The 23,714-nt window shown below is 37.8% G+C and overlaps 1 protein-coding gene across 2 annotated transcripts in view; it reads left to right on the top strand.

Moving 5' to 3' along the window:
• Positions 1-23,714, top strand: part of fchsd2 (FCH and double SH3 domains 2) — a 116,036-nt gene that overhangs the window by 18,133 nt on the left and 74,189 nt on the right. For both annotated transcript variants that reach the window (XM_039663697.2, XM_089135448.1), the window contains exon 3: positions 16,152-16,197. In XM_039663697.2, the coding sequence (XP_039519631.2) occupies positions 16,152-16,197 (46 nt within the window). The remainder of the gene's footprint in view (positions 1-16,151; positions 16,198-23,714) is intronic.

Here is a 23,714-nt window from a genome sequence, read left to right as displayed (position 1 = left end):
TTCTAGAGCATGATGAGTGTTTTTCTGAAGCGGATGAAGGAATTTGAGGAGGCATGTGAGAGCAGGAGGTGCTCATAAAGGAAGGAGGAGGAGACCTGTAATGCTCGACTCCAGCAGCGTCCCACTGGAGTTCACATTCTCTCATGCTCACTTTAACAGTCATGTTCTCCCACCCAAACGCACATAAGCATTGAATTCAATTCGCGTCATAAGCAAATTCAACCGGGCACGTTTATGAATTTTTAAAGAGAGCAAGCAAGCCAAATGGTTCAAAGTAGAACGCTTTACACACGCTCCAGAATATCATGAATACGTCACATTTCACCATAAAATGAATGGATAAAGTTTTACAGGTAAGGGTTAATGCCCGACGAGGTGTCCATTGTCAGGTTTTAATGGACGACGGCGAGGCGTGAACCGGCCGACGCGGAGCGGAGGACGGTTGCCCCCGCCGAAGTCCATTAAAACCTGACAATGGACACCTCGAAGGGCATTAACCCGCTTGTACCATGGTCACTTGCCAAAATAAAACATTTTTAAAACATTAGCTGCTAGTTTATATTTTAATTAGGCTAAATCAAGTTTTTACAAATAATAACTCGCCTGTTTTTTTTCATGAAACACAAAGGTAGGCATAGTTATTATTTATTTTTTTATTACACATAAAACAATTAATCAAACAGGCTTCTTAGGCTTGAAACGCTGTACTCTCCTCCTGCCGGTTGTCTGGACTGCTGCGTAAAACTCCCGCAGGGTCTCATTCATAACAGCAGCGGTGTAATTTTCTTTGCGACGTTTCTCCGTTTTATTTACATTTTTTCTTTCTTCAGCAGCATCCCAGTCGTCAAAGTTGTCATATTCTTCATAAATGTTAAAAGAAATAACGAAGTCGCTTATTGTTGTATTAGTAGGCTTAGGCTATGTAATATCTAACTAACGTTAGATGTTTGTTTTGATAGAGCAAATGGTTAACGGATACTTTGACTGCCTGCTGCTATGGTTACTCACAGCTGTTGTGGGCAGCGCATTTATTTATTCATTTCGAATGGTAAACAGGCAGTTTCACCAGAACTACTTTACTAGGTGTCCTCTATCACTTTTTAACGGACACCCTGCAGCCAATCAGAATCGAGTATTCACCCAGACCATGGTATAAGAGAAAATAAACCCTAAATATAATTGCATTAATTCCCCCTAAATTCATTATTCTGTAATGCATACCTATTTCTAATAATTGTATTTTAAAAAAAATTGCTTATTGCTTAAATTGTGAAATATCCTTGCTTTACACTGATATTAATGAGAATTTATTTTGTTTAATTGCCATGAAAATAATGTCACAATGTACACTACTGTTCAAAAGTGACGGTAAAGACATTTCGGTGACAAACAAAGCTTGTGTTTTTAAAATGTATTCATATAGAAAACTGTTAAAAATTGTTAACAATATTTTTCAATATTACTGTTTTTTGATCAAGTAAACTAAGCCTTATAGCATATTATGCTATAAGGCTTTAAGAAAAAAAGAAAAAAAGCTTATTGAGGAAATTGCATATTTTACAAGTCCATCCAAAAGTTTAAGGTTGGTAAGATTTTTGAAAGAAATTTCTTTCAAAAATTTTACCAATCTCAAACTTTTGGATGGACTTGTAAAATATGCAATTTCCTCAATTAGTTGTTTTTTTTTCTTGAAGAAAATGTTAATTTTTTTTTTTTATGATTTTAGAGTGAAATATTACACAGGCATGTTCATGTCGGGTATTGTGAGATTTACCTATAGGATACCACATCAGACAGACACACACACACACTTGGCTGTGGGGAGATAACATCGGTTTCACACCCAAACAATCACTAATTGGAAAAGCTGGAAGTGAAACACAAGGCCTTGACCTCTCCGACCTCTTCCTCTCCTCTCACCAATAGCTCAAACGCCTCCGACATTCCTAATTAGATCGAAAACTCTCCTCCTAATGCCCATCGATTCTTCTTTTTTTCGCTCTATCTCATCTCTGAGACTCTCCTTCCTTTTGTCTTGTCCTGCTGTTGTGCTTTGTTTTTATTCTCTATATTTAACACTCCCACTCTCTTGTTCTTGATGGTGTTCAAGTCAACGGTCTTTATTTTTATATCCCTTGAGTTAGTGAATTAGATCAATAACAATATGTATTAAAGTTCAGTGTGTGCGTTGTTTTGTAGCATTTGCTTTCTAGTGACCATATGCACAATTTTCACCTGCTAGTTGATAAAACGGGATCCGAGTCATATCTAGAGACTTGGTCACAGGACTCTTTGGCATGGATAGTGCAAGTAGATGGTTATGATTTATTATTGTATTAGGTTGTAAAATTTCAAGCCCAGAAATACTTAAAGGGATAGTTCACTTTAAAATGAAAATTCTGCCTTCATTTACTCACCCTCAAGTTGTTTCAAACCTAAATGCATTTCTTTCTTCTGCTGAACACAAAGGAAGATATTTTGAAGAATGTTGATAACCAAACAGTTAACTGGAGCCATTGACTTCCATGATGTCTTTTAAAGGGAACTATCCCTTTAAGTATTTCTGGGCTTGAAATTTGACTTCCATGGAAGTCAATGTGTTCAGCAGAAGAAAGAAATGCATACAGGTTTGAAACAACTTGAGGGTGAGTAAATGATGACAGAATTTTCATTTTAAAGTGAACTATCCCTTTAACTTAATCTTTCTTGGAAACAGAAACCGCGTCATTCAAGGTTTACTGACCTCTGGATTAGTTTTATCTGTTTATGACTTTACACACACACACGTCACTGTCCCATCTGTATGGTTTGATTGTGTTTATGATGGTTTTATTTCTTTTTTGGAAGTAGTTAGTTAGTCGGTTAGCATTAAGTGCACACATATTTGTATATACAACTCTCAGCATGCAATGCAACCTATTCACAGCATCCCTAAAATTATATCAAAGTCATGCATAAAAATGTCTGGATATTACTGCATCAACATAATACCAACCCAAGTGTTGAGTTGGTATTGTTCGAATTGAAGTGAGGCGTTTCAATTAGACCCATTGTCACAAGTGTATACAGTCAAACACCTAGCCATGCAGTCTGCAATTTACACATATTTTTGTGGATTCTGGGAGGAAAAAAAAAGGTTGTTCTGAAGAGCTAAGTGAATTCAAGCATGCTACTGTAATAGGATGCCACCTTTGCAGTAAGTCAGCTTAAAATGAAATTGAGTCATAGGTGAAATTCACAAATTCCATCCCTGCAAGATATGCCACAGCCAACTGTAAGTGCTTGTATTTGAATGTGGAAGTATAGGAACAACAGAAACTCAGCCATGAAACAGAAGACAAAGTTAAAGTTAAAAGTCGCCATGCTCTGCTGATTCCATAGCAGAAGAGTTCCAAACTTTCATTGGCATTGTTGTCGGCACAAAAACTGCACCGAGAGCTTCATGGAATGGGTTGGTTGGTTTGGTTTGGCAGATGCCAGGAGACCATTACCGGCCTTAATTATTTTGGGCCAACTGTAACGTTTGGACTGGTGGAGGCGGGATAATGGTATGGGGCTGTTTTTTACAGGTTAAAAAAACACACAGACCCCATAATTCCAGTGAAGGGAATTTTTAATGTTTCCACATATACCAATACATTTTGGACAATGCTGTGCTTCCAACTAGGGATGTGCCAGAATCCGAATACCTTATTTATAAAGGCATGGATAATGGCTTCAAAATTAACATCTAATTCTACTGAATAATAGAAAAAAACATTCGCCTGACACTGTTTGCTTGATATTATCCATAAAACTCATTTATTATGCATAAATCACTACACAATGAGTGTGTGAAGTGAATGAGTATAAAATCTACAAATGAAAAGAGCTGCGTTGCCGTCTCTGTGCATCTCTCAGAAACCAGAGCTTGACAAGAGTAATATCAACTAAATACATCATACACATTTTCTACTATTTGATATGTGACATGTCTGTTTAAATTATTCAAAACTTCTACTATATGATACACGAATGAAATGAGCACAGCATTATCTCTAATCAAATAGCCTCATTGCTATCTCTGCGCGTCTGTCAAGAGTAATATAACTAAAGCTGGGCACACATTACAAGATATTCAAGGCAATTTTGGACTGATTTATCCCCTTCTGTCAATCCAAGTCCCTATGATCATCATCAGTGGTGGAGGAAGTACTGAAACTCAGTACTTAAGTAAAAGTACAAATACCCAGGTAAATATTTACTTTAGTAAAAGTAGAAGTAACACAATGACAACCATACTTAAGTAAAAAGTAAAAAGTACTTTATTTTAAATGTACTTTAAGTATTAAAAGTAAAAGTACTTGCATTACAATTTATTATCTTAATGTCTATTTTCTAATGATTAGCCTACTCCTATAATGATGTTCAATAATGATGGAAAAAAAGTCACCATTTCTGAAACAAGCTTGCAATTAGGCAATATCATGCTTATCCTTACTATATGTTAATAACTATGTTTGGCAGTAGACGCGATTCATTTATGGTGTAATTCTGAACCTCTTGGCTTGCCATAATCCTAACCAAACGTATATTACACAGGGTGTGTTTCCTATGCACGTAAAAACAAATTTTCGCGTATGAGTTGCATGATAAACACACTGCGTGTGAGACGCATTTAGTTGATGTATCTATGGCAACCAAACGTCACTGGTGAGACAAACGTGCAACGAACGGACGGTCAGATTACGTTTTGTCAGGGGAAAAACTGATCAGAAAATGTAACGAAAATGTAACAGAAGTTGTAGAAATGTAGTGGAGTAGAAAGTAGAATAATTGCTGCAAAATGTAACGAAGTAAAAGTAAAAAGTATGCACTATTTATTGTACTTAAGTAAAGTAAAGATACGTGAAAAATGTACTTAAGTAAAGTAACGAAGTATTTATACTTCGTTACATTCCACCACTGATCATCATGATGGTTCTACAGATTATGTGAGGTGTGTTTAAAGGGATAGTATACTTTGAAATTAATTTTTGATATGTTTTAGCTTACCTCAAGTGCATCCAAGATGTAGGTGTCTTTGTTTCCACAGTATTTTCAATTTTGATGTTTTTTTTAGGTCAAACCGTTCGTGTCTATCAGTCATATAATGGAGGTCTATGGGGTCCACCTCAAAGAGCATGCACAGAGAAGTCCAAATTAAACCTGATTTAATGACTCGTATATGTTAAGTACACATTGATGGCCTAAAACACGAAACGAGCGGTTTGTGTGTGAAAACGAACAGTATTTATATAGTTTTTACCTGATCTGAGGGCGCGGGCGCTTTGTGGCTGTGGTTACAAGAGGTAAAAACGATATAAATAATGTTCGTTTTCTCACACAAACCGCTCGTTTCGTGTCTTAGGCCATCAATCTGTACTTACATTTACGAGTCATTGAATCAGGTTTAATTTGGACTTCTCTATGCATGCTCTTTGAGGTGGACCCCATAGACCTCCATTATATGACTGATAGACACGAACGGTTTGACTTAAAAATATCAAAATTGAAAATACTGCGGAAACAAAGACACCTACATCTTGGATGCATCTTGAGGCAAGCTAAAACATCAAAAATTAATTTCAAAGTGACCTTCCCTTTAAGAGTGACTGAATCTGGTCGGAAGAAGGTGTTTAGCAGCGGCTTTACCATAACAAGAATATCATTGTACATTGAGACATTAAAGATTATTCAAAAGTCATTACTTTTACAAATAATTGTAAGAAATTATTCCTATCGATATATTTTTAATTCTAGTAATCTATTAGTCTTCATTTACATTGCACGTATCTATTTTGACATTCTATATCTGTTAGTATCACTGTCAATTGCAATTTCGAGAGCAAATCCTGCTTTTACATGAAAATGTCACTTCCAAAACGTTGGACCGTGTTATTGGCCTTTCCCCCATTTTATCAGCATGAAAAACAATACTTTTATTCAGTGGTTTATAGCTTGGAAAGGGCAAAAGAGCACTCACTTTACAATCTCTAAACAGCTGTCACTCATCTCAGTTTGCGATCTTACAACCTATAAGATAAAAGACCTTGGCTGCATCTGTGTGCGTTTGTAGTTTTCTTGGAGATTCCTGCTTTTACGGCTTGACTCTAGGCATTCAAATTCCACAGGTCTGCCTTGTGTGTATCCACACTAAACAACCTCTGCTGAAAGTGCCATTCTGCCCACCAGTGTTCTGCTCGCAGTAAATGCAACACTTGTGTGTCTGAATGCTCCTTTTATAAGTCATCGACATTACAATCAACTTTTTTCCCCTTTCTGAAAGTGTTGCTGTGCTGTTTAGGTGTTCAAGTTGGTTGGTTAATATGCGTTAGGGGTTTGTTGAACCGAGTAACAGCAATGCTTCCAAGAGGAATCGTTAAGATTGTTTTCAAGATATAATAATCGAATTAGCTCCTGATATTCACCTTCTAATTGCAATCATTGGCTTAATAATTTAACTGCCGTTCAATTCTGGTGGACTGAAAGGGGTTTCCAAGGACACTGCTGGGTTTTTCCCAGCTGTAGACAGACGCTCTGACCTGTTGGTCCCAGAGGAAGAACTGTCATCAGACATCCATGGCTCCTCAGGCTGAGATGCTGCTTTGTAATTAGCCACTCTGAGGTTTGCTATAATTATTGACTTGGACTCGTATCTTAACCCATTTCCTCTTCCTGTGGATGTTCCCTCTTCCGTCCACATTCTCTTTGTTTCTTATTGTATTTGTAAATGTATGTTCAGAATGCTGTACTTACTATTTTTGCGAAAAGTGTTATGCAGTAATGTGCAAAAATGAACCTTGTGTACACTAGCATCATTACTCAAGTCATCAGTGTCACGTGATGCTTCAAAAATCCATTTCTATTCATAGATAGAACAGCATTTATTTGAAATGGAAATCTTTTGTTGCATTATAAATGACTTTACTGTCACTTTTGATCAGTTTAATGCATACTTGCTGAAAATCAATCTCATTGACCCAAACCTTTGAACACTGGTGTACACCACTTTTGGCTGCGTAGCTCACAGAGGAGACAAATTAGTAGACGTGACCTCAGGCCAAGTGACCTCTGACCCTTGCTATGCTGTTTCCTATGTAGGTCAGTCGTGGCAAAGAGTTTAACATCTGGAGTTCACATGCTCCACTGTCTGAATGCAGCAGCTTCTTGTGGATCGTACTTCCTGCCTCATAGCCACCAGCTATTACCCCACACACAGAGTCTGTTAACCCTTTGACACAAGATGCCGCCTTCTGTTAGCACTCTGTATTTGGGGATGTCACCGACCTTAAAGGAGAACTCCGGTCAATTTTAATATTGAGCTAATTTTTTTGTACATTTGGAGTGGTTGAATTAACATCATTTTTATTAATATTTTTCACATTTACTGCGGTCAGATTGACCGTGGTTACTCTTAACACCACTCACATGGCTGTGCACTTGTAATGACAAATCACCGCAACACTGAATTTAAAATCCCCGAAACACCAAATCAGGCAACAACAAAAATTAGCTCAATGTTAAAATTGACCAGAGTTCTCCTTTAAGTATCCTGTGCAAAGTTTATAAAAAGGCGGTTATTAATAGTAAACATTAAAGGAGTAGTTCACTTTTGAAAAAAACTTTTGCTGATAATTTACTCACCCCCTTATCATCCAAGATGTCCATGTCTTTCTTTCTTCAGTCGAAAAGAAATTAAGGTTTTTTGATGAAAACATTCCAGGATTTTTCTCCATATAATGGACTTCAATGGGAACCAAACGATTCAAGTTCCAAAAGAAACTTTAAGTACAAACTGCAAACTTGTTCAAAGGGCGTTAAACGATTCCAGACGATGAATAAGGGTCTTATCAAGCGAAACGATCGCTCGTTTTATAAATAAATATCAAAGTTTAAGTTTTATAAGCTCAAAAGTTTGCCTTGCTCTGTTCTGTAATGCACTTCTGTTCGAACTCGTTCGTCAAAATGAACAAATCTTTTTTCCGAGTCATTTGGTTCATTCGGCAAAAGAAACGAATGAAATGATTCGGAAAAAGATTTGTTCATTTTGTTGAACGAGTTCAAACAGGAGAGTCACGAACGTGCACCACATAACAGAGCAAGGCAAGCGTTTGATCTTATGAAACTTAAACTTTGTTATTTAAAAAAAAATAGTGATCGTTTCGCTTGATAAGACCCTTATTTATGTCTGGAATTGTTTAAAGCCCTTTGAACAAGTTTGCAGTTTGTACTGAAAGTTTCTTTTGGAACTTGAACCGTTTGGTTCCCACTAAAGTCCATTATATGGAGAAAAATCCTGGAACGTTTTCATCAAAAACCATCATTTCTTTTCGACTGAAGAAAGAAAGACATGGACTTTCTTGCATGACATGGGGGTGAGTAAATTATCAGCAAAAGTTTTTTCAAAAGTGAACTAATCCTTTAACACGCCATTTTCATTCATTGCCATAGCAATTGTTTATATGTAAATGTTGGTATTTTTAAGTTTATATTTATTTATATAACTATATTAAAGGGTCATGATATGAGAAATCAAATTTGCCCTGATGTAAGAAGTCTTTGTACATAAAAGGGTCATATAATGGCATTTTTGTTCAAGTTAATATGAATCTATAGGGATCTAAGTTTTCTAAATGAAAACATTGTTATATATTTTTATTAAAAATTCTCATTAGTATTGTAAGAAAACCCAAATTTTACCTGATCAAAAAGCATGCCGTTTCAGTGTGTGTTCACTGTGTCACAGTCTACAGACTGAGTTCGTTATTTCACCCAAGAACAAAACACCACAATCGCTTAGATGCCATTCTGCTCCAGCATATCAACAATGGCGGACTATGATGATGACAGCTCGCTCAGGGCGGGTCTGTGTTGAAACGCTGCTGTCAATCAACAATCGTGGGAGGAGCATCCGATTAAGTGATGTCACAAATTTGAGGCAGGAGAAAACACTGGATGGATTTTTATCATTATATGATAGTATTTCAGTTCAATCAACTTTTAAAAGTGCATATTGACCCCTTTAAAGCATCCACCTCATTATAAACAAAGCTTTTATTTAATGAAGCTTCAAAAGTTTCTGTCAGCATCTGTGACGTCACATGGGCAAGTACATTTGCATTTGACTGCCTCCAGAGCAAGACATCAAATAGTTATACATCATCACACTATAAGCCCCGCCCACTGGCATGCAGTTGCTTAGCGTCGGTGTCGCCAAAAGCAAATAGAATCCATTATTGTCACTGATGCTGTCTACACTGAATACAGTATACAGATGCACGTTCAGTTTCTGACATAGTCCACATGTTTGAGTCTGTTGACAACACGACAAATGCAAGAGTGAAAGAACGTTCGCTTAGACGGTTCGTTTAAACAGCTCGTTTGCGTCTCTCTACCGACATCAGAACGATCCTAGCGTTGGACATAAGTGGATGGATTATTTTAATGTCGTCCCAGATCGTGTCTATTATGTTTGTTCAGAGTATTTTATATTGTAAACGTGGCACATTGTAATAGTTTCATTTTCGATGAATGAAGCAGCCGTATTGGATCTGACAGCAGCTGCATCACAAACCGCAAGTAAATTATTTCATAATGCATTGTCTGTAAATAACGGTTTTATACGGAAAATGTTTTCAAAACACGTACTCATGCAATAGAGAGTGGATGTCGATACCATTTGTTTTTTGGGGGTGAAAAACTTAATACTATAACACCGTGTCCTAACTACACGCGACGCCGCGATAAAAGGAATCTTTTCCATGTTAATCAGAGTTTTTGTCCTAACCAGCGGCGACACACGAAGTTTCTAATTTAGAAACGGTTCCTAGTTCCTAGTTACCGGTCGCGGCTGACAGAATGAAGAAATTACAATGGTTATGAGTATACATTATTTATTTTTAGTTAAAAATAGGTCACTGTGCCACAATCGATAACGGATAATTTACCTCATTTTTTGAAAGCATGTAATATAGCGTTCAAAATGAATTCTATGCAAACCTACAACTGTACTTCATAACAAAATTAGTCAATGAGTATATTTTGTTAATGTTTTGATTTTTAATAATGTTATTTCTTGATTTGATTATGTCCTTACCCATTTCCAATACGAGTGCGGGCCAAGTTTTATCGCGTCGCGTGTAGTTAGGACACGGTGTAAGTGAACTTCAAGGAACTAATTAAAATGATTTTTAAAAATCCATTTCTTGACCTTTAATGCAAAAATATAATCTTAAAGGGTTAGTTCACCCAAAAATGAAAATTAAGTCATTAATTACTCACCCCCATGCTGTACCAACCCCGTAAGACCTTCGTTCGTCTTCGGAACACAAATGAAGATATTTTTGATTAAATTTGAGAGCTGTATAACTACCACATTGGCTGCCTAAGGGACTGCCTCTTGACGGCCCAGAAAGTCAATGAAGAAAATGTTTAAATATCCCAAGTGACTACCGTGGCTCAACTATATGTTTATCAAGTGACGCGAATACTTTTTGTGCGAAAAAACAAACAAAAATAACGAGTTTATTCGACTATTTCTTTTCTTCCTTGTAGGCCAGAAACGAAATTTCCTTAGATTTCCACGACGCATGCGCGAGAATTGCGATCTGAAGTAGTGTAAAGCAGATCGCAATTCTCGCGCATGCGTCATGGAAATCTAAGGAAATCTCGTTTCTGGCCTACAAGGAAGAAAAGAAATAGTTGAATAAACTCGTTATTTTTGTTTGTTTTTTCGCACAAAAAGTATTCGCGTCACTTGATAAACATATAGTTGAGCCACGGTAGTCACTTGGGATATTTAAACATTTTCTTCATTGACTTTCTGGGCCGTCAAGAGGCAGTCCCTTAGGAGCCAATGTGGTAGTTATACAGCTCTCAAATTTAATCAAAAATATCTTCATTTGTGTTCCAAAGACGAATGAAGGTCTTACGGGGTTGGTACAGCATGGGGGTGAGTAATTAATGACTTAATTTTCATTTTTGGGAAAACTAACCCTTTAATATTTCTATATTTTCTTTTGCGTTCTAGTCTAAGTGGGTTTAACATTACATCCATTCAAAGTCGTCTGGCAGTGTGTTGTGGAATTAAAGATGAAATGGAATGCTAATTGTCAATGAAAATTGTCAAAAGATATTAGTTTCAAACTTGTTCACACCAAATGTGACAATTTTCCATTTGGAATCTAAGAAAAGTTCATTGTCCAGGAGTCTTATAATGCAGCTTTGTGACAAGAATTCATGCAGAATGGTGAATAGGCATTTAGTCAGACGATATGTATGTGGGGGGTATAATGATGAAGCAGTAAAGATGAATTTGTTGACTTAAATTTTGACCACAAAGGGTGTTCGTGCAGCAGAAAGATGATGTGTCTTCTCTTCACAGATGTGTGTGTGGTTGTGCGTACGTGTCTGCCTGTCTGTGATCTGATGTGCATTTCCATTTATATATGCCACTTGTCTAGATATCAACAGGCTAAATGCGTCTCCTCTTCTTAAGATAAACAGATTTACTAGCTCTCGGGCGCTTTTATTTCAGAAAAATGGTACAGTTCATCAAAACAAACAAATGTCCTGATAGTTTGGCATGTGTCCTTGCTGTTCAAAGAGTGAGGAAAGGTTCTGTGGCATGTAGAAGGTTGTTCCAGTGTAGGGGATCTGGCAGACATCAGGCCTGGCTGTGTCTCGCTGTACTGGACCTCAAGGTCACCCTGTGAATGCTCTCACGAAACCAGTTTCACCCCAGGAGAAGTGTGATGGTGACTTTAAGGCAATAAAGCTTGACGATTTTCATTTTCACAGCCCCTTCTCTTGACCACACACTCCTGGGATGTCGATTGTTTTGTTTGCTAGTTGTCTATGCTATGATATTTTTAAAAAACGCACGTGTCCTTCCCTTGTTCTATTTCATCCAGATGATGATGGAACAGATGAACAGATGATGGAACCAGATGAACAGATGATGCACATGCAAAATGGCATTCAATTGATTATTAGGTATTTTGAAGCATTTTAGAGCATTCATTAGGGCCAAAAAAAATAGCTCAGTATCGTATCAGTCGATATGGATAATTTTCACAATAAATGTCAAATCTTTATTTCTTTCAAGTTTAAAAGCAAGTCTTTGCTCCAGAGGGAAAGAACTTTATCATCAGACTTCTCTTTATCATCAGAACATGGCAAACACTTGCCAAACAGGTGAACATTTCACCAATTAATATTCCATGTTTTGTCTCTTAGAAATGCACATTTCACAGTTGCTTGATGCAGATGTAAATTTGCATCAGTACTTGAGTCACGGATCGGATCTGTATTTGTTATGAAAAACAGTAGCAAAAAGACATTCAGTGCAGTACAAATGCATAAGAACGGCAAAACCAAACAATTCTGTAATTATATCCCATTACTCCTTTACATTTACTGTCTACATTAATAAGAATTCAATATGAATATCCCACATTTTTGTTTCCATTGTTACAGTTTGTGTTACTACAGTAAATTCATGGTAAATGTTTGTGATTTGTGGGTTGAAAAGCCTTCTAACTGTATCGTTGTGGCACAATGTTTCTCTTGTTTTCCACAATTTGTGAGAATCTTAGTGCTTTTTATTTTGGATTTAAGCTGGTTTAAATCATGAGGCATATGATTTGTTCATATGGGAGAACTCAAAGCGCTTTTCACTTCATCTGACAGCGCTGTTTAGTGGTTGTGTGATTGAGATGGACAGCGAGTAAATGCATTTCCCCCTGAGCTCACGCTGCATTGTCTTTTTTTAGCCGAGCTGATGAATGATCTGTGTTACGTGTTTCAAATGAGTAGCTCTGTTTCGTTTCACTTTTTGGTGCATTTGCCATGTAATGTTTCTCATAAGCAACCGATATAGCAGCACTTATCAGTTAGGCAAATTGGTACTGGTGCCTGTGATGGTCTGCAACAAGTGTTTGCAGTATTATTTGCATAGTGCATAAAGAGTATATTGAAGATTTAGCAACGTTTTGTTATAATTTTAAAGAGGAAAATTATATTGCAATAATTATTGTTAGCATTTTATCGCCCAGCCCTAGCATGCGTAAATTAATGTAAATAAAGTCTTTTTAATCTTCTTTTTAGTTTTCATGCACTTTAGAGATAAAAGATAATTACAAACAGAATCTAGGCCTATTTTTAAAGACAAAAAATAAGGCTTCACATACTGTATGCACACTTGCTCTTTTTCTCTGACAGCTTGTGGGACTTATGAAGACATTTCTGTTGTTTTTTTTCAAGTGCATTCTGAAAGTTTCTAGGAAGCGAATGTGTCAGACTCAGATTTTGACACTGGGACAGCCCTAGAAATGGTTGACTGCCTGGGCAGTGCATTTGCGAACAAGGGAACTGATTGAGACGCTGCATCCCTATTCACGTATATCTGCTGTGCCGGAAAAATATTGGTTACGCTTCCTTTTACAGTACAGTACTTACAGTGTACTTACCTAGAAAGTACTGGCTAATATAAGGTAAGTACATGGAAGAGGGGTAGGTTCAGGGTTAGTACTAGTTATTACCCAGTAATTGTAGTTACTAAAATAAGTACATAGTATTTACATGGGTAACTGGACTGTAAAAGGAAGCATTACCAAAATATTTTCCATTGTTGATTGGAAAGTACATACTTGTAACTAAGTACATAGGAAAAGAATTTGGCAGTATTCGGAATGTCATCAAAATGCATCTTGCATGATTCCATACTTAGGAAAAAAAATACCCAAAATTGTATTTCACTGAGGCACATATTGTTTAAAATGTGACTTTATAAAGAAATACTTAAAGGCTACAATTTATTTTGTTAATGTGTATAATATTAAAGTCCATTCCAAAGGGAGTTATTCTTTATATCATTAATCACTGTTTCTGAACTCCCTGAAACTACTCTTCTGGGAACAAACACGTCAAAATATCCCTCATAATTCCCGCCCATGACATATGCAAAATAAAGAGTGTGAGGCCTGGTTGGGTTGCATTAGTAGATAGTGCATTGATGTCGACTTTTTGTATAGTGAATTGGGATGCAGTGCAGATGTGCAGCAGATACCGGTGTCTTCAAAGAAGCCTTTACAGCAGCCATGAACTAGGATGAAGTGTTTGCCGCCGGCCATTAGACCGTCGGAAAGTGAAAAGTGATGAGCAAGCATGTGTGACATACCACACAAAACCTCTTCCCCCATAAACTATGGCGCTATGTAAGCATCTCGCCCTGTTTTGATAGGACGCTGGGTCTGGGCCACAGAGGGGTCCTGTAGTTTGGTTTCCTTTGGAAGTATTTCTGCGGGGAGGGGGAGGTGCGGAAATTCCTGTCTTGCATAAAAGCAATGTCGCCGAGTACACATACGCACACGCACTAATCCCATAAACACAAACCGGCCCCCATAGGATAAGACCGAACCCGCTGTGACATTCCTCCAGCATTTTCAGGCACCCATGCAATGAGTTTAACTGATTTGAAATTGAAATCATGGGATGTAATAATGGGAAAAGGAATTGGAGTCAGTAGAGCGAGGAAAAACAAAACCGTAACTTGATGTTTTTTTTTGTCAGCTTGACTCAGACTGTACTCATTTGTAATGCAGTGCAAGGACAATGGAAGTGAAGGGAGATGGATGCATTGCTCAAACCATCATCTGTCTGAATGCCTCCTTCCCTCTGGCTCGGAAACTAAAGCAGTCATACCAGGAAGAATGTTAAAAACACCTTCTCCACAGCCAACTCACAGTCTGATGTGTGAGAATGATGAATAACTCTTGCTGCTCAGAGAGTTTGAGCTTCGAAAATCACAACTGGGATCCTTGTGACCTTGTGTTATGATTTAAATTCAGCATGAAACCAACACTGACCCTGTTTACATCCTTTATTCATATTCTGATTGTGAATGTTATTATTCTGAAAAAATGGTCTAGGGTTTATTTGGAAATAATTTACAGTTTTGCATTTACACTTTTGCAGAATAAATTGTGATTAAATTTCACAAAATGATACAACATGGATGGCAACTAACACGTTGAATTTAACATGACATTTTGAAGTAGAAAGACTGAAATAGTCTGTTTTTGTTTACAGCTTGGAAAAATCATTCTCTCACAGTCTGTACATTATTCTAAGATAAAATGTGTTTTGTTAGCTTTAATCAATCTGTAATAACTTAATCCTCCACAATATACTGCAGATTTAAATTAACACCTTCATTAAATATTCTGTTTTTATTTATACAAATCAAAGCGCGCTCAAATTCATTATTTCAAATGTAGGCGTGCGGTATGCACGCTCATAATGGAAGCGGCACGGTCGTGGTGCGACGCATTCGTTTTTTCCAAGCGCGTACGTGCCGCATTGAGATAAAAACATCTCAACTTTTCAGAATGCCGCAAGCGCACCATAAACGCACAGTAAGTGACGTAATAAGAACCAACCGGAGCGCAACCACCCTAGTGCTTTAGAAAAAAGGAGAATGCGACGCGGCCAGCGTTTTCTACGCGTTTTTAGGGACAACTTCCATCCAGATATACCTAATCCTACCTATCTCCGCCCCCTGATCCCTAACCCCACCCCTAATCCTACCCATCTCCACCCCCTGATCCCTAACCCCACCCCTAATCCTACCCATCTCCACCCCCTGATCCCTAACCCCACCCCTAATCCTACCCATCTCCGCCCTCTGATCCATAACCCCACCCCTAATCCTACCCATCTCTGCCCCCTGATCCCTAACCCCACCCCTAATCCTACCCATCTCCGCCCTCTGATCCATAACCCCACCCCTAATCCTACCCAGCTCCGCCCCCTGATCCCTAACCCCACCCCTAATCCTACCCATCTCCACCCTCTGATCCATAACCCCACCCCTAATCCTACCCAGATTCGCCCCCTGATCCCTAACCCCACCCCTAATCCTACCCATCTCCGCCCTCTGATCCATAACCCCACCCCTAATCCTACCCATCTCCTCCCCCTGATCCCTAACCTCACCTAATCCTACTCACTGTGTGTGTGTGTAAATATATATATATAAGTAATGTAATGTAATAAGTAGTCTGTTCAGTTTGATTTAATTGTTAACTTTAATTGTAAACTTTAATTGTCTGTTTTTTTTTTTATTACAGAACTTACAGCCAGAAGAAGGCCACTCTGGAGAGAGATTACGCGCAGGTGAGACTACGGTCTTTGTGTTCCTTGATGATGATGTTTGAGGGATTTTGTGCATCTTTTCACCAAAGTCTAGAGTGTTGGTTACAGCCCTATTGCATTTATTGCTATCACGCTACAGCCATTGCAAACTTTCTTTTGGGATCCATCAAAACAATAGAAAGTCCATTGCCCACCCTGGTTTATTGCTAATTTATATGCATTTATTGAATAGGATTTCAAACCACATATGAATGAGCTCAAAAATGGATTTGTTAGATAACATTTCGTTGATTTAAAAAAAAAAAAAAGAATTACCCTTTTACACTTGCTAAATATGATCAGATTCCAATCAGATATTTGGACTTGACCGTCTGAGGGTTTAGGCTTTAAAATGATTTCTGGTGTTTTGTTGGATGCTGAATTGTGACCAAGCATATTATCGTGCGGTTTAATTTTAGCTAGTTTGTTCCACAAACTCCATGATATAGTGGAGGTTTGCACACATGCATCATGTTGAAACATGACAAAGGTCAAAGATTTGTTCCTCGATGATCAGCCCTTGAAATGATTACAGAGTTCAGCTCTTATTACTAGGTTTTAAGGTCATTTCATATTTCGCAAGCGCAGTTTTTACATTTAGAATACATTTTGACATTAGACATGATTCTGGCAGATTTTATAGCCAAGATAATGGTTTTGTTTTTTTATTGCACCCGTGATATCACAGTGCTTGTCAAAAAGACGTGCACTCTGGTCTCTCCTTAAGTATATTCCACTTAAAGCTGAAGCATTTCCAGAATGTTTTATAGTTTAACTAAACTAAAATGAAATCTCGAGGAAATGTGTCTGGTCTTGGTTGACCTCTAAATGTCCTGCTGTTTGAAGTATGCTCAGAGTTTGCTTTATCTGTGTGCACAAGTGTTAAAGTAATTTTATGCTGCATTCACGGCATAAAAGAACAGGGATGACATTTGTCGGATGGCACGCAAACGCTACGTCGAAAGAGGTGAATGGATGCACACTGATCCTGAGATTATATGCCACAGATTATTAACCGTTGGATTAGGAGCTCATATTTTGTGTGCTCATGCCACATGGTCTTGTGTGTGCATTTACACACATTACTTGGTGGTCCCAGCACTTAATGAGACAGTATTATGGTGCACATGATGTGATAGCTGTACAACCTGTAAGATTTGGCTTTAATGTTAATACTGCGGTAAATGTATTTGCATGGCCATCAAGTTCCAAATAAAAAGGTACATTGCTGTTAAGCATTTAATACGCTGGATCATCTTGCACACATTAATGCTATAAATGCAAATGGCACATGGTCATATTGAAGAAGTGCAAACACACACATGCACCAGATGTACGACACTTGGGCGAGTATTTGGGCTTTATGACAGTTTGGTAGATTTCAGAACTGCACAAAAGTAGCTCATCTGCTTGTGAGTGTTCTAGATGATAAGGTTCATAGGGACTTGAACTTTGACCCCAAACATTCAGAAATGTTTGCATAACTTTCTTTGTGACTTGGCGGTTTTCATAATGGACTTTCATAACTGAGCTTTTCATATAACATCAGTTGTTGTCTAGTTAATGATTTTGCAGGCAGGTTTTTTGTGGTCTTGTAAATATTTAACTTGTATTGTATCGTATGCCTCAATAGTTTCATCGTTTCGGTTTTAATGAATGACATTTCCCATAATCCACTGGGCGAATGACGAATCCTGAAAATTCATTGTAGGCTACATTTAAAGTAGTATGCCTAGACTATGTGCCTTTTGGAAATAATCACCTCTTTTGAGCTTATATTGTTTATGGAAACCTGTTACATACTCAATATGGATTTTCTTAACACCAGTGGGGCTATCGATTTACACAAAATCCCATTATTGATCCTCATTTTAATGAACGATCAATTAGAATTAGATGTTAACCTTAATATTGCAAGATATTGTCTGCTGCAGTGGCGTTCAGCCTCTCAAAACACCAGCTTCTTCAAGCAAATCTTTTTTTTTTACCCTAAATAATAGGCTAATAGGATCGTATGTGATTCATTTGATAAAATTATCATAATGAACATGTAAGGAGAAATTTGTATGTAGAACTAATGCCTTGCGCATCTCATCGCAAGCCTCCATTGCTAATTCCAAAACGTCATTTTAGAGCAAGCAACAGAGGCTTGATTGAGACACAGATATGCAGACTGATGGAGAGAGAGATTGATAGATTGGTTAATGGTTAAGTGTGTGTGGATTACCTAAGCCTGTGCAGTTTACAACAGTGTTCGTCAGCAGCGCAACAATACAACATCCATACTGAGAAATGTCATGTAGCTTTTCTGTTGCAAATTTATTTATTTGATGAAGCCACAGGACAGCACTAACAATGTTTCTGCGCGATTGTATGTTTCCATGCATGTCTCTGTATTGTGTATGTGTGTCCGTTTATATGGGAAATAAATGCGTCCATGGCTTGACATTAACCCCCCGACAAATTGGGGTGGATTTCAGCAGTGGCGTGTAACGCAGTCACTAGCCACTTTGGTGGGTTGAATTTTATATCCATTTTTCAATTGTTGTCTTTAAAAAAGGCATATGAATAAATTAATGAACTAAATAAAAGCAATGAAGTGTTGTTGTCAAAAATATAAATTTTGTCAGTTTTTTGATGCATATCTATACTGAAACCAACAAGTTACACACAAACCCACATCCACTCACTCACTCACTCACTCACTCATTTGTTTAATTTGCTCCTGATGAATGTTGTTGGTGTTACAGAGCTTGAATTTGGCCCTGGGATTGTGCGTTTTGTGCATAATTTTATATAATCCTGCAGATTTTGTGCTCGCACCCAAAGTGTGCGCACATACAGCCACATTGGGTTCATTTTTGCTGCTTATTGCGCCTAAAAAGTCAAATACAGACAAAATAATGTCAAAATGCCAGTCTTGGCGAGAATTCTCTTAAATACTGTCCATTATTTAATTTTTTTTATAAACGTAAATAGTTTAGTAAGAAAACGAATGTGTAATAGTATAATGGATCCATGTGTCGGGTCTTAAAGTGACAACAGCTTAATAGATAATTCTGAATATTTCTAAATGGTTCTGATGTTGCCATGGTGACGTTGTCTGTTAGCCTGGATGCCAGCCCGAACCCCGCCCACAACATTTTTTTGGTCGGGAAGTTCAATCCGGACTCGATCCATTGAGGAGTAATTATGATCGGTTCAGATATCGTCGGGCCAATTAAATTGCAGGACGGGCTTTATACGATGATGGACAGATGATCTGCACTTACGAAATAATCACTTTATCAAAGAGCGCTTGGGTTGAACTGGTTTCCCTCAGAGATGAAGCTGGAGAATATTTATATAGATTCCGCTATCGCATCTGTTGTAAAAGAAATCGACAGCGCATTCATTTTAAAAGACGAACAGAGAACTGCAATCAAGGCATTTGTTGATCAGAAAGATTTGTTTGCCATCCTCCCTACGGGATTCGGCAAAAGTTTAATCGACTGTATCAGCTGGCTCCAATGGTTGCTAAGAAGAAGAGTCGTACAATAATGAAAGCCCTGTGGTCGTTGTGGTTTCTCCTTTGGTCGCACTCATGGAGGACCAAGTAAAAGAAGCAACACTCATTACTTTACTACTACTTTAAGCATGCGTGCAGTTGAGTTCTGTTGACAACTATGCATAGCTCAGCATTGCTCTGATTGGTTGTGCAGGGGTTTTTTTCTGGTTTGGACACGCCTCATAATCAAAGCCCTACGGAGCAGTACAGACTCACATTCTGACTATAATATAAGTATGACGAAGTCATGCTAGCTTTCAGTCATACTACCAAAACAAACTACAATCTGATGTTTTCCTAAACTGATTAGGTTTGATAGGCTAATTAATTGCCTTTTTCTTTGAACAGACCAGTTTTCATTTCAAATGACTAAAAGTAAGCTTGAGGTTCAGGCTCATGAAGCGTTTCTCAAACTCAGTCCAGTCTTTTATACTTTATCGCACTTGGCATGCTGGCCTACTCATGGCTCACACATGAACTCGCCGCGCTGTGCAGCTGTCCACACAAATAAACATTGTTTTATTGCCCAGGCCCGCTGAACAGAGGAACACTTGTTTCTTAAAGAAGAGAGGGGAAGAGAGGAGGTGTGGCTTTCAAGCTGAAGTCAGTCTATCCTGTAGAGCTCAGCCAGCACTCGGAGTGACTCGACCACCATCACGACTGTGATAAGACATTCTGCATCACCGCTGGGAGGGAAACGTCCACACTGTAGACTAGAGGGACAGTGAGGAACCTGTATGTGTGTTACCTTAACATTTAAGCCTTTTCTTCTACCTGGAATTTTTAACATAAGCTCAATTAAATTAAAATGTTTAACCTAGATTTTCATGTAATTCAATTATGATTCCTATCTGGACACAATAACAACTAATAATGAATTGAATTAATTACAACAAGCACTACTGTGTGTACAATGGTGAAAACTTTAAACCTTTGACAAGTAGCCTATGATTGCAGTGGAAAATTTAAATTTGCGTACAGTGCTGCCGAGAGAGGGAGAGCAGTTGTCATGTATACATGATGCAGCACATGTATCATTATTTCTGTACTGGGATACAAGTTTATAGTTCGGATGTAAACAGCGAAGTCTATTGTCGATATCAAACTAGAGTAAATCACCTTTTCAAAGTATCTTGACACTTCAAATAAAGATTGTACCAATTACATTGTTACACCAGAAAAGTTACTTAATGTATTTGTCATTGAATCATTCAATAGATTCGTTCAAAAACACTGATTCATCCAGTTGTGAAGTATCATTGAATCATTCATTTAAAAAATGTATTTAAATTAATTAGATATATTTAAGTAGACTGCAGCAATTAACATTTTGTCATAACCTAGTATGTTACATGTTATTTTATTTAGTTTTCTATGTGCGAGAATCGTGATCTGTTTTAGTTATTAAAATCCAGAATTGTGCAGCTCTTATTTAAGCAATACGTTACGAGAGGCTGTGCTGTACGGGCGTTTTTACACCTGAAAGTCCACATCAAGGTCCGAACCAAAGGTCATGTTTTGATGCATTTTAAACCTTGGGTAAGTTTTGGTTTAGCACTAAAGAACTTTACATGACAAACTTGCGTCCTGTCGTCATCATCTATGTGGGCTACATCTTGACATTGATTGGTTTGTAAACGGACGTGCGTCTGACTCTGGCGTCAGCGTGTTGTCAATTTCGGCAGGTAACTTTGACAAGAATAATAATTTAAAAAAAAAAACTTTGACAAGAATTTATATCGCATATCGTTGCCACTATACTGTTATTACGGCATTAGTACCTGCAGCAACAACTATACTCGAAGCTAGTTCAAATTCGCCAAATGAACGTCCTCGTTGTGTGAAAATGTTATCGTCCCTGGCAGGAAAGGAGAAGACTGCAATGGTCTGAATGCTTTCGCACTATAACGAACCAAACCTTTGTTCAGTTTGATCCGGACCGAGACTACCTCTTATTGTCTGACCAAATTTTGTCTGTTTGGTCCGGACCTTGGTCCTGGGTAGGTTTCACACCTTTAATTTTGATTTGGATCAAACTGAAAAGTCTGAAAATCCGGACCAAGCAAAGTAGGTGTGAGAGGGCCCTAAGTCACGGCTGAATAGCGTTGTTCACGTCCTGCCTGCAACTCCTTCAGCCGTGACTTATTCACTATACAGTACTAGCCTTAAGTACCTTATTGCTTTTATAAAACGGTTACCGCACAATACAAATATTAAAGCCGAAAAATATGCTACTTTCATGAAGAGAAATCCCTAAAAGCCTTCCTTCCGCTGGAAAAAATAGTCCCTGATTGTAACCAGCAACAGACGTTAGATACGTTATTTGGCCAATAGCTGGTGGCAAAGACTGACTTTATGAGTGAGTCAGTCAGTAGAGAAGACTTTTACATTGAAAGGACTCAAATTCGTAATCACTGAGAGCGAAGAGCAACTGACAGATGACTATAGGCACGGAAAACCCCTTAAATGGGTGGTAGATTATGATTTCATTTATCTAAATTTAGTTAGTGTGTAGTGTTGCTTTTTGAGCGTAAACAACATCTGCAAAGTTGCAATGCTCAAAGTTCAAAGCAAAGGGAGATATTTTCTTTTTAAGAAATTAGCTTTTTAAGGACTACAGCAAACGGCTGGTAGGGACTATACGAAATTCGTCCCAGATTAGTGACATCAACAACCCCAACCCCGGAAACCCGATTTATAGATTATCATGACAGAACATGCTGGTCAATGACTAGAAGATAGTTAACTCCACATCAGCTTCATAAATTCATCAACTCACCAATCAGAAATGTCTCGTGGCGTTCTGCATGTTGTCACTTCTTGACTCTCTCCATCTTTCTGACTCCGGTTTGAACATAAAAGGCTAAACGTTTTTGAAATTTTCAGTGCATGTCTGTGTGAGTTCAAGCTGTTGAAGCTCCGCCGTCTGTGTCGGGAGCAGCCGCTATTGACCAATCAGAATCAAGGATTGGAATGAACCATTTTATAAATATAGTTTAACTACTAATACATTGGAATGAAGTCATTGTTATTGAATTGTCTTTGAAAAAGTCACCGTGCAACAAATCCTAATGGTCTCAAAAAAGGCATAGTATTTTCATTTGCATTTGCATTTTGCTTAGACAAAGTATCAAATTTTATTAATCATTTAATCTAAATTAACATATTATTATGACTTCTTTTTTTAAAGATTTTGTTTTCATAGCAGCCTTATGTTTTGTTTTAGCAGGATTCAAGCAAAATGTTATTGCTACATTTTCTGCTCTTCAAGTGTACTAAAGGTTGGAGCATTGCTTTGGCCTGGTTTTGACTCTTTGGGCTGGCAGGGAGAATAAATGGATATTACTAGATCTTTTTCTACTGGAGCGTATCTGGATAGCGCATAACAGATGGAGAAACGTACTCTGTCTTTCTTTCTGTTCTTCGGCTCTAATGAGTTGCCCGTGTGCTGCTGGCTCCTGATGCGGAGAAAAGACAGGATGACAGGATGAAGGGCGAGAGATTGGAAGAGGAGTGAGTGCAGGGGTGTGAGAGAGAGAGAGAGAGAGAGAGAGAGAGAGAGAGAGATTGACTTCACTCTGCCTGACATATCGCATGAACTCACAGCATGCTGCGCAATACATAAGACATGCCTGACACACATCTCCAAACACATTTGAGCTCCGTACCTGATCTACAGCTGGCAAATTTTCTCATGTAACTGATATCATACTAATTAGTGGCGTTTAATAAGTCAAGCATCCCAATTACTTCTCATATTTTGGGTTGGAGTGTTTTCGGTTCAGTTTTACTTTGAGTTGTACTGTAAAATTAAATAAATAAAAAATAGTACTTTTTTATTATTATTTTATTTGTAATATATTATTTAAATTTAATTTAAATTTACTATTTTTAAATAGTCATTTTGTAATCGGACAATGTGCAGCCCTAGAGACTAGCACAGCAAACTTGG

This window comes from Pimephales promelas, chromosome 10 (genome assembly GCF_988280905.1).
Source record: "Pimephales promelas chromosome 10, fPimPro1.hap1.1, whole genome shotgun sequence".
NCBI classification, from domain to species: domain Eukaryota; kingdom Metazoa; phylum Chordata; class Actinopteri; order Cypriniformes; family Leuciscidae; genus Pimephales; species Pimephales promelas.
Note: the sequence above shows the minus strand (reverse complement) of the source record. Positions and strands in the feature narration are given on the sequence as shown.